General features: G+C 40.8%; 1 protein-coding gene across 1 annotated transcript in view; it reads right to left on the bottom strand.

Annotated features, from left to right (window-relative positions):
• The window catches only part of LOC120046918 (teneurin-2-like), a 115,172-nt gene that overhangs the window by 78,620 nt on the left and 24,008 nt on the right, over positions 1–12,544 (bottom strand). Inside the window, exon 4 of the mRNA XM_038992466.1 lies at positions 6,619–6,857. Within this exon, the coding sequence (XP_038848394.1) occupies positions 6,619–6,857 (239 nt within the window). The remainder of the gene's footprint in view (positions 1–6,618; positions 6,858–12,544) is intronic.

The following is a 12,544-nucleotide window of genomic DNA, read 5'->3' as shown; positions in this document are numbered from 1 at the left end:
TGATGTCTGTTGGATGTAAATATAGAACTGATGTCTGTTGGATGTAAATATAGAACTGATGTCTGTTGGATGTAAATATAGAACAGATGTTGGATGTAAATATAGAACTGATGTCTGTTGGATGTAAATATAGAACTGATGTCTGTTGGATGTAAATATAGAACAGATGTCTGTTGGATGTAAATATAGAATGATGTCTGTTGGATGTAAATATAGAACTGATGTCTGTTGGATGTAAATATAGAACTGATGTCTGTTGGATGTAAATATAAAACAGATGTTGGATGTAAATATAGAACTGATGTCTGTTGGATGTAAATATAGAACTGATGTCTGTTGGATGTAAATATAGAACAGATGTTGGATGTAAAATAGAACTGATTTGTTGGATGTAAATATAGAACTGATGTCTGTTGGATGTAAATATAGAACTGATGTTGGATGTAAATATAGAACTGATGTCTGTTGGATGTAAATATAGAACTGATGTATGTTGGATGTAAATATAGAACTGGTCTATTGGATGTAAATATAGAAATATGTCTGTTGGATGAAATATTAGAACTGATGTCTGTTGGATGTAAATATAGAACTGATGTCTGTTGGATGTAAATATAGAACTGATGTCTGTTGGATGTAAATATAGAACTGATGTTGGATGTAAATATAGAACAGATGTCTGTTGGATGTAAATATAGAACAGATGTTGGATGTAAATATAGAACTGATGTCTGTTGGATGTAAATATAGAACTATGTCTGTTGGATGTAAATATAGAACTATGTCTGTTGGATGTAAATATAGAACTGATGTCTGTTGGATGTAAATATAGAACTATGTCTGTTGGATGTAAATATAGAACTGATGTCTGTTGGATGTAAATATAGAACTGATGTCTGTTGGATGTAAATATAGAACTGATGCATGTTGGATGTAAATATAGAACAGATGTTGGATGTAAATATAGAACTGATGTCTGTTGGATGTAAATATAGAACAGATGTTGGATGTAAATAGAAATGATGTCTGTTGGATGTAAATATAGAACAGATTGTTGGATGTAAAATATAGAAATGATGTCTGTTGGATGTAAATATAGAAACTGATGTCTGTTGGATGTAAAATATAGAACTGATGTCTGTTGGATGTAAATATAGAATGATGTCTGTTGGATGTAAATATAGAACTGATGTCGTTGGATGTAAATATAGAACTGATGTCTGTTGGATGTAAATATAGAATGATGTCTGTTGATGTAATATAGAACAGATGCGGAGTAAATATAGAACTGATGTCTGTTGGATGTAAATATAGAACTGATGTCGTTGGTGTAAATATAGAACAGATGTTTGATGTAAATATAGAACTGATGTCTGTTGGATGTAAATATAGAACTGCATGTCATGTTGGATGTAAATATAGAACTGATGTCTGTTGGATGTAAATAGAACTGATGTGTTGGATGTAAATATAGAACTGATGTCTGTGGAGTGAAATATAGAAAGATTGTTGATGTAAATATAGAACTGATGTGTGGATTTAAATACAGAAACTGATGTCTGTTGGATGTAAATATAGAAACAGATGTCGTTGGATGTTAATAAGAACTGATGCATGTTGGATGTAATATGAAACTGATGTCTGTTGGATGTAAAATATAGAACTGATGTCTGTTGGATGTAAATATAGAAATGATGTCAGTTGGATGTAAATATAGAACTGAGTCTGTTGGATGTAAATATAGAACAGATGTTGGATGTAAATATAGAACATGTCTGTTGATGTAATAAGAACTGATGTCTGTTGGAGTGTAAATATAGACAGGCTGGTCTGTAGATGTAAATATAGAACTGATGTCTGTTGGATGTAAATATGAACAGATGTTGGGATGTAAATATAGAACTGATGTCTGTTGATGTAATATAGAACAGATGTCTGTTGGATGAAATATAGAAACTGATGTCTGTTGGTGTAAATATAGAACGATGATGTTGGATGTAATATAGAACCAGATGTTGGATGTAAATATGAACTGATGTCTGTTGGATGTAAATATAGAACTGATGCTGTTGGATGTAATTAGAACTGATGTCTGTTGGATGTAAATATAGAAACTGATGTCTGTTGGATGTAAATATAGAAATGATGGTCGTGGATGTAAATATAGAACAGATGTTGGATGTAAATATAGAACGATGTCTGTTGGATGTAAATATAGAACTGATGTCTGTTGGATGTAATATAGAACAGATGTTGGATGGTAAATATAGAACTGATGTCTGTTGGATGTAAATATAGATAGTCTGATGTCATGTTGGATGTAAATATAGAACTGATGTCTGTTGGATGTATTAGAAACTTGATGCATGTTGGATGTAAATAGAACTGATGTTGTGGATGTAAATATAGAACTGATGTCTGTTGGATGTAAATATAGAACTGATGCATGTTGGATGTAAATATAGAACTGATGTCTGTTGGATGTAAATATAGAACAGATGTTGGATGTAAATATAGAACTGATGTCTGTTGGATGTAAATACAGAACTGATGTCTGTTGGATGTAAATATAGAACAGATGTCTGTTGGATGTAAATATAGAACTGATGTCTGTTGGATGTAAATATAGAACAGATGTTGGATGTAAATATAGAACTGATGTCTGTTGGATGTAAATATAGAACAGATGTCTGTTGGATGTAAATATAGAACTGATGTCTGTTGGATGTAAATATAGAACAGATGTCTGTTGGATGTAAATATAGAACAGATGTTGGATGTAAATATAGAACTGATGTCTGTTGGATGTAAATATAGAACTGATGTCTGTTGGATGTAAATATAGAACTGATGTCTGTTGGATGTAAATATAGAACTGATGTTGGATGTAAATATAGAACAGATGTCTGTTGGATGTAAATATAGAACAGATGTTGATGTAAATAAGAAACTGATGTCTGTTGGTGAAATATAGAAACTGATGTCTGTTGGATGTAAATATAGAACTGATGCTTTGGATTTAAATATAGAACTGATGTCTGTTGGATGTAAATATAGAACTGATGTTGTGGATGTAAATATAGAAAGATGTCGTTGATGTAAATATAGAAACTGATGTTGTTGGATGTAAATATAGAACTGATGTCCTGTTGGATGTAAATATAGAACTGAGTCTTGTTGGATGTAAATATAGAAATGATGTTGGATGTAAATATAGAACAGATGTCTGTTGGATGTAATATAGAACAGATGTTGGATGTAAATTAGAAATGATGTCTGTTGGATGTAAAATAGAACTGTGGTGGATGTAAATATAGAACTGAGTCTGTTGGATTGTAAAATAGAACTGATGTCTGTTGGATGTAAATATAGAACTGATGTCTATTGGATGTAAATATAGAATTGATTGTCTGTTGGATGTAAATATAGAACAGATGTTTGGATGTAAATATAGAACTGATGTCTGTTGATGTAAATATAGAAACAGTGTCTGTTGGATGTAAATATAGAAACAGAGAGATGTTGGATGTAAATATAGAACTGATGTCTGTTGGATGTAAATATAGAACTGATGTCTGTTGGATGTAAATATAGAACAGATGTTGGATGTAAATATAGAACTGATGTCTGTTGGATGTAAATATAGAACTGATGTCTGTTGGATGTAAATATAGAACTGATGTCTGTTGGATGTAAATATAGAACAGATGTTGGATGTAAATATAGAACTGATGTCTGTTGGATGTAAATATAGAACTGATGTCTGTTGGATGTAAATATAGAACAGATGTTGGATGTAAATATAGAACTGATGTCTGTTGGATGTAAATATAGAACTGATGTCTGTTGGATGTAAATATAGAACTGATGTCTGTTGGATGTAAATATAGAACAGATGTTGGATGTAAATATAGAACAGATGTCTGTTGGATGTAAATATAGAACTGATGTCTGTTGGATGTAAATATAGAACTGATGCATGTTGGATGTAAATATAGAACTGATGTCTGTTGGATGTAAATATAGAACTGATGTCTGTTGGATGTAAATATAGAACTGATGTCTGTTGGATGTAAATATAGAACAGATGTTGGATGTAAATATAGAACTGATGTCTGTTGGATGTAAATATAGAACTGATGTCTGTTGGATGTAAATATAGAACAGATGTTGGATGTAAATATAGAACTGATGTCTGTTGGATGTAAATATAGAACTGATGTCTGTTGGATGTAAATATAGAACAGATGTTGGATGTAAATATAGAACTGATGTCTGTTGGATGTAAATATAGAACTGATGTTGGATGTAAATATAGAACTGATGTTGGATGTAAATATAGAACAGATGTTGGATGTAAATATAGAACTGATGTTGGATGTAAATATAGAACTGATGTCTGTTGGATGTAAATATAGAACTGATGTCTGTTCGATGTAAATATAGAACAGATGTTGGATGTAAATATAGAACTGATGTCTGTTGGATGTAAATATAGAACTGATGTCTGTTGGATGTAAATATAGAACTGATGCATGTTTGATGCAAATATAGAAATTATGCATGTTGAATCGGAAAGGGTGTTTTTCCTGCTGATTTAGTAATTTTTTGCGTCTTCACTGTCTGTGGACTGAAGTCTCCAGGGTAATGGGACAATAGAGGCCTCGACAACACATCTGCCTCCCCTCGACTCCCCAGAACCTCACACACACGCAGTGGTGTAAAGTACTTCAGTAAAGATACTTTAAAGTACTACTTAAGTAGTTTTTGCGTATCTGTACTACACTTTACTATTATATGTTTGGCAACTTTTACTTTTACTTCACTACATTCTGAAATAAAATAATGTACTTTTTACTCCATACGTTTTCCGTGACACCCAAAAGTACTCGTTACATTTTGACAGGAAAATGGTCCAATTCACACACTTATCAAGAGAACATCCCTGGTCATCCCTACTGCCTCTGATCTGGTGGACTCACTAAACACAAATGCTTTTTCTGTAAATTATGTCTAAGTGTTAGCGTCTGCAACCTGGCTATCCGTCAATAAAAATAAAATAAAATTGTACCGTCTGGTTTGCTTAAATTAAGGAAGTTGAAATGATTCATACTTTTACTTTTGATACTTAAGTACGTTTTAGCAACTCCATTTACCTTTGATACTTAAGTATATTTAAAACCAAAAAATGTTAGACTTTTACTCAAGTAGTAATTTATTGGGTGACTTTCCCTTTCACTTGCGTCATTATTCTACTTACTCAAGTATGACTATTGAGTACTTCTTCCACCGCTGCACACACACACACACACACACACACACACACACACACACACACACACACACACACACACACACACACACACACACACACACACACACACACAAACACACACACACACACACACATGCACGCAAAAAAAGCTTTTAGGAAGCGAGAGAGAATGAGACACAGCTACCAAAATACACCCTCTCTCACTGCCCACATCTCTCATATTTAGGCTCACTCCGATTTTTATTTTCCCACTCCATCCTGCTCTCTCTCTCTCTTTCACGCTCCCTCTCTCCATCTTTTACTAGAGTAACTCAGTGAGTGTACAGAGAGACCTATTCTTATCTTCTTTCCATAGCTCATCTCCTTTATACTCCTGCCATTGCTCTGCTAGAGAGATCTCTATCCTTTAAACTGTTCTCAAATCAGTGATAATGCTCCAGCGACCTGCTGAGTCTCTGTGTGTCTGAGTTCTTTATCTGTTCCCAGACCTGTGTATGTGTCCAAATCCCATGCTGTGACTGTGGGCTTTGAAAGAAACTAAGTGGTATGCTCACACAACAATTCCCACAGCACCACGCCAGCCAACGAGCCACATGGTGTGTAGTATCAAATCAGACTCCTTGTTACAAATCCAAACCAGGCTACATGCAACACAGCTGCTGTTATTGATGCTATCAAACCAGATTGATCAAGAATTGATCAACATTCTGGTTCCCACAGGTGAGCAGGGAAGCAAACACAAACATGATTATACGTGAGCGTGTGTGTGTGTGAGTGTGTGTACTCTACCTACCTATAAAGTAAGACAGTATTATAGCCAGCAGGCTGAGTGTGTGTATTCTACCTACCTATAAAGTAAGACAGTATTATAGCCAGCAGGCTGAGTGTGTGTATTCTACCTACCTATAAAGTAAGACAGTATTATAGCCAGCAGGCTGAGTGTGTGTATTCTACCTACCTATAAAGTAAGACAGTATTATAGCCAGCAGGCTGAGTGTGTGTACTCTACCTACCTATAAAGTAAGACAGTATTATAGCCAGCAGGCTGAGTGTGTGTACTCTACCTACCTATAAAGTAAGACAGTATTATAGACAGCAGGCTGAGTGTGTGTACTCTACCTACCTATAAAGTAAGACAGTATTATAGACAGCAGGCTGAGTGTGTGTACTCTACCTACCTATAAAGTAAGACAGTATTATAGCCAGCAGGCTGAGTGTGTGTACTCTACCTACCTATAAAGTAAGACAGTATTATAGCCAGCAGGCTGAGTGTGTGTACTCTACCTACCTATAAAGTAAGACAGTATTATAGCCAGCAGGCTGAGTGTGTGTACTCTACCTACCTATAAAGTAAGACAGTAGTATAGCCAGCAAGCTGGCTGTAGTAATGGCCGACACGGCAGCACATTTCCAGCTGCAGTACTTAGACGGCTTATTGAGCTTGAAGGCAGAGCGGGAGAAGGTGTTTCTGGGTAATAGGCGAGGGGGCGGAGAGTAGACCGTCCCAGAGGTCAGAGGGTAACCGGGAGAGGAGCTACTGAAGAGGGGGGTCGTCCCCGACGACGTCTTAAACAGGAAGTGCCTGAAGAGAGAGAGGGGAGAGAGAGAGAAAGAAGGAAAGAGAGATGTTCGTTTTAGTTGGACAGAAATTCTACACACAGAGGTTCAAAACACACACAGTGAAAACACAAAGAAACCCCAAAGAAGCCAACTAGAGAGAGAGAAGTTGAGAATGGAGAGGAACAGAGAGATGTGAGGCCAGAGATTGAGAGTCAATTGCTCTCAGATGTGAAAGAAATACACACGCACGCACGCACGCACACACACACACACACACACACACACACACACACACACACACACACACACACACACACACACACACACACACACACACACACACACACACACACACACACACACACACACACACACACACACACACACACACACACACACACACACACAAACGTCCCACTGGGCACACACTGGTTGAATCAACGTGGTTTCCACAACATTTCAATGAAATTACGTGGAACCAACGTGGAATAGACATTGAACTGACGTCTGTGTGGGGTGGGCCTTTACCCAATGTCACCTTTAAGGAAACTTTAATGATACCTTTCCACTGCGTTATTTTCTATATCCTTGGTCTGAGTAGAGATCCTATTCTGACGGTAACAACTCAAGGTCTCTCTAAACCTACCCCTGTCCTCTTTCCCCACCCTCGCTCTCTCTCTCATCCATCTCCCTCGCTCTCTCTTTCGCTCTCATCCATCTCCCTCGCTCTCTCTTTCTCTCTCATCCATCACCCTCGCTCTCTCTTTCTCTCTCATCCATCACCCTCGCTCTCTCTTTCTCTCTCATCCATCTCCCTCGCTCTCTCTTTCTCTCTCATCCATCTCCCTCGCTCTCTCTTTCTCTCTCATCCATCTCCCTTGCTCTCTCTTTCTCTCTCATCCATCACCCTCGCTCTCTCTTTCTCTCGCATCCATCACCCTCGATCTCTCTTTCTCTCTCATCCATCTCCCTCGCTCTCTCTTTCTCTCTCATCCATCTCCCTTGCTCTCTCTTTCTCTCTCATCCATCTCCCTCGCTCTCTCTTTCTCTCTCATCCATCTCCCTCGCTCTCTCTTTCTCTCTCATCCATCTCCCTTGCTCTCTCTTTCTCTCTCATCCATCACCCTCGCTCTCTCTTTCTCTCTCATCCATCACCCTCGATCTCTCTTTCTCTCTCATCCATCTCCCTCGCTCTCTCTTTCTCTCTCATCCATCTCCCTTGCTCTCTCTTTCTCTCTCATCCATCTCCCTCGCTCTCTCTTTCTCTCTCATCCATCTCCCTTGCTCTCTCTTTCTCTCTCATCCATCTCCCTTGCTCTCTCTTTCTCTCTCATCCATCTCCCTCGATCTCTCTTTCTCTCTCATCCATCTCCCTCGATCTCTCTTTCTCTCTCATCCATCTCCCTCGATCTCTCTTTCTCTCTCATCCAGCTCCCCAATGAGGTCAGAGCTAAGGGAACGGATCAGAGAAGGATTTTACCCATCATCCCCCACTCATACTCTCCATTATCCTCTGCTAGAACCACACCTGCTGTTCACCTAGAATACCCTCCTCCTCTTCTCTGCTCTTCTGTACTATTTTCCTCATCTCCCTTTTCCTTCTCTACAGCAGCATCTGTTTCACTCGATCGTCCTCCTCTCCTTCTCTACCTTCCATCTCTCCTCTCCTTCTCTACCTTCCATCTCTCCTCTCCTTCTCTACCTTCCTTCCATCTCTCCTCTCCTTCTCTATACCTTCCTTCCATCTCTCCCCTCCTTCTCTACCTTCCTTCCATCTCTCCTCTCCTTCTCTACCTTCCTTCCATCTCTCCTCTCCTTCTCTACCTTCCTTCCATCTCTCCTCTCCTTCTCTACCTTCCTTCCATCTCTCCTCTCCTTCTCTATACCTTCCTTCCATCTCTCCTCTCCTTCTCTATACCTTCCATCTCTCCTCTCCTTCTCTATACCTTCCTTCCATCTCTCCTCTCCTTCTCTACCTTCCTTCCATCTCTCCTCTCCTTCTCTACCTTCCTTCCATCTCTCCTCTCCTTCTCTCTACCTTCCTTCCATCTCTCCTCTCCTTCTCTATACCTTCCTTCCATCTCTCCTCTCCTTCTCTATACCTTCCTTCCATCTCTCCTCACCTTCTCTCTACCTTCCTTCCATCTCTTCTCTCCTTCTCTATACCTTCCTTCCATCTCTCCTCTCCGTCTCGCTACCTTCCTTCCATCTCTTCTCTCCTTCTCTCTATCTTCCTTCCATCTCTCCTCTCCTTCTCTATACCTTCCTTCCATCTCTCCTCTCCGTCTCGCTACCTTCCTTCCATCTCTTCTCTCCTTCTCTCTATCTTCCTTCCATCTCTCCTCTCCTTCTCTATACCTTCCTTCCATCTCTCCTCTCCGTCTCGCTACCTTCCTTCCATCTCTTCTCTCCTTCTCTCTATCTTCCTTCCATCTCTCCTCTCCTTCTCTATACCTTCCTTCCATCTCTCCTCTCCGTCTCGCTACCTTCCTTCCATCTCTTCTCTCCTTCTCTCTATCTTCCTTCCATCTCTCCTCTCCTTCTCTCTACCTTCCTTCCATTTCTCCTTCTCTACCTTCCTTCCATCTCTCCTCTCCTTCTCTCTACCTTCCATCCATATCTCCTTCTCTACCTTCCTTCCATCTCTCCTTCTATCCACCTTCCTTCCATCTCTCCTCTCCTTCTCTCTATCTTCCTTCCATCTCTCTTTCTCTCTACCTTCCTTCCATCTCTCCTCTCATTCTCTCTACCTTCCTTCCATCTCTACCTTCCTTCCATCTCTCCTTCTCTCTACCTTCCTTCCATCTCTCCCCTCCTTCTCTCTATCTTCCTTCCATCTCTCCTTCTCTCTACCTTCCTTCCATCTCTCCTTCTCTCTACCTTCCTTCCATCTCTCCTTCTCTCTACCTTCCTTCCATCTCTCCTCTCATTCTCTCTACCTTCCTTCCATCTCTACCTTCCTTCCATCTCTGATTCTCTCTACCTTCCTTCCATCTCTCCTCTCCTTCTCCCTATCTTCCTTCCATCTCTCCTTCTCTCTACCTTCCTTCCATCTCTCTTCTCCTTCTCTCTACCTTCCTTCCATCTCTCCTCTCCGTCTCGCTACCTTCCTTCCATCTCTTCTCTCCTTCTCTCTATCTTCCTTCCATCTCTCCTCTCCTTCTCTATACCTTCCTTCCATCTCTCCTCTCCGTCTCGCTACCTTCCTTCCATCTCTTCTCTCCTTCTCTCTATCTTCCTTCCATCTCTCCTCTCCTTCTCTCTACCTTCCTTCCATTTCTCCTTCTCTACCTTCCTTCCATCTCTCCTCTCCTTCTCTCTACCTTCCATCCATATCTCCTTCTCTACCTTCCTTCCATCTCTCCTTCTATCCACCTTCCTTCCATCTCTCCTCTCCTTCTCTCTATCTTCCTTCCATCTCTCTTTCTCTCTACCTTCCTTCCATCTCTCCTCTCATTCTCTCTACCTTCCTTCCATCTCTACCTTCCTTCCATCTCTCCTTCTCTCTACCTTCCTTCCATCTCTCCCCTCCTTCTCTCTATCTTCCTTCCATCTCTCCTTCTCTCTACCTTCCTTCCATCTCTCCTTCTCTCTACCTTCCTTCCATCTCTCCTTCTCTCTACCTTCCTTCCATCTCTCCTCTCATTCTCTCTACCTTCCTTCCATCTCTACCTTCCTTCCATCTCTGATTCTCTCTACCTTCCTTCCATCTCTCCTCTCCTTCTCCCTATCTTCCTTCCATCTCTCCTTCTCTCTACCTTCCTTCCATCTCTCCTCTCCTTCTCTCTACCTTCCTTCAATCTCTCCTTCCCTCTACCTTCCTTCCATCTCTCCTCTCCTTCTCTCTACCTTCCTTCAATCTCTCCTTCTCTCTGCCTTCCTTACATCTATCATCTCCTTCTCTTTACCTTCCTCCCATCGCTCATCTCCTTCTCTCTACCTTCCTTCCACCTTGTCCATCCCTCCCTTCTTTACCCATCATACTTTTCATCTGCCCACTCCTGTCCACTCCTTCTCTCTTCTCTGGTTGATATCTCCTCTCCTCCTCTCCCCCTCTCCTCTCCTCCTCCCATCCCTATAGAGGTAGAGACAGAACTAAGACCAAACTGAGTAAAAATTACAAACAAAAAAAAACTCAAGCACTCCCAAAACCTTCAACATGCGTCCTTTATCACGCACACACACATGCACACGCACGCACACATTCACACACACACACACACACACACACACACACACACACACACACACACACACACACACACACACACACACACACACACACACACACACACACACACACACACACACACACACACACACACACACACATACACACATACACACACACACTTACTTTTGCTACAATCCCCCAGGTGGTCTGACAGAACAAAGCCTTTGTGTTTGTGTGACAGATGAGACAGTAAGGGGTCAACACACTGCTGCAAAGCTGACTGCAGTGTGTGTGTGTGTGTGTGTGTGTGTGTGTGTGTGTGTGTGTGTGTGTGTGTGTGTGTGTGTGTGTGTGTGTGTGTGTGTGTGTGTGTGAGTGTGTTTGGGGGGGGGGGGGGGGGGGCTGATCACCGACAATGACGAGACAGCCTATAGGGAGGAGGTCACAGACTTGGCAGTGTGGTGCCAGGATAACAACCTATCCCTCAATGTGATCAAGACAAAGGAGATGATTGTGGACTACAGAAAAAGGAGGACCGAGCACGCCCCCATTCTCATCGACGGGGCTGCAGTGGAGCAGGTTGAGAGCTTCAAGTTCCTTGGTGTCCACATCACCAACAAACTAACATGGTCCAAGCACACAAAGACAGTCGTGAAGAGGGCACGACAAAACCTATTCCCCCTCATGGGGAATGAAAAGATTTGGCATGGGTCCTCAGATCCTCAAAAAGTTATACAGCTGCACCATCGAGATCATCCTGACGGGTTGCATCACTGCCTGGTATGACAACTGCTCGGCCTCCGACTGCAAGGCACTATAGAGGGTAGTGTGTACGGCTCAGTACATCACTGGGGCCAAGCTTCCTGCCATCCAGGCCCTCTATACCAGGCGGTATCAGAGGGAGGCCCAAAAAATTGCCAAGGACTCCAGCCACCTCAGACATAGACTGTTCTCTCTGCTACCGCACGGCAAGCGGTACCGGAGCGCCAGGTCTAGGTACAAAACGTTTCTTAACAGCTTCTACTCCTGTGACAGTTAATCAAATGGCTACCCAAACTATTTACATTGTCCCCACCCCAGCCCCATTTTACACTGCTGCTACTCTCTGTTTATTATCCATGCATAGTCACTTTACCTCTACCTACTCTACATATTACCTCAAGTACCCCTGTATATAGCCTCACTACTGTTATTTTATTGTTGCTCCTTAATTATTTGTTGTTTTTACATTTTTACTATTTATTTTAGATTGTTTTACTTCAGTTTATTTGAGTAAATACTTTAACACTTTTTTTTCTTAAAACTGCATGGTTGGTTAAGGGCTTGTAAGTAAGCATTTCACTGTCAGGTCTACACCTGTTGTATACGGTGCGTGTGACAAATACAATTTGATTTGATGTCCCTTATTTCCCACCTCCTCCACCTCTATCTGTCTCTGGTAGACAGAGTATCGTGTCTAAAATCACACAGGCTGGAAAGAAAGTTCATTTGAACAGACGCTAATATACACACTGACAGGGGTGACTAAAGCAAAC

This window comes from Salvelinus namaycush, chromosome 5 (genome assembly GCF_016432855.1).
Source record: "Salvelinus namaycush isolate Seneca chromosome 5, SaNama_1.0, whole genome shotgun sequence".
In the NCBI taxonomy this organism is placed as follows: domain Eukaryota; kingdom Metazoa; phylum Chordata; class Actinopteri; order Salmoniformes; family Salmonidae; genus Salvelinus; species Salvelinus namaycush.
This window is presented reverse-complemented; position numbering and strand designations above follow the sequence as displayed.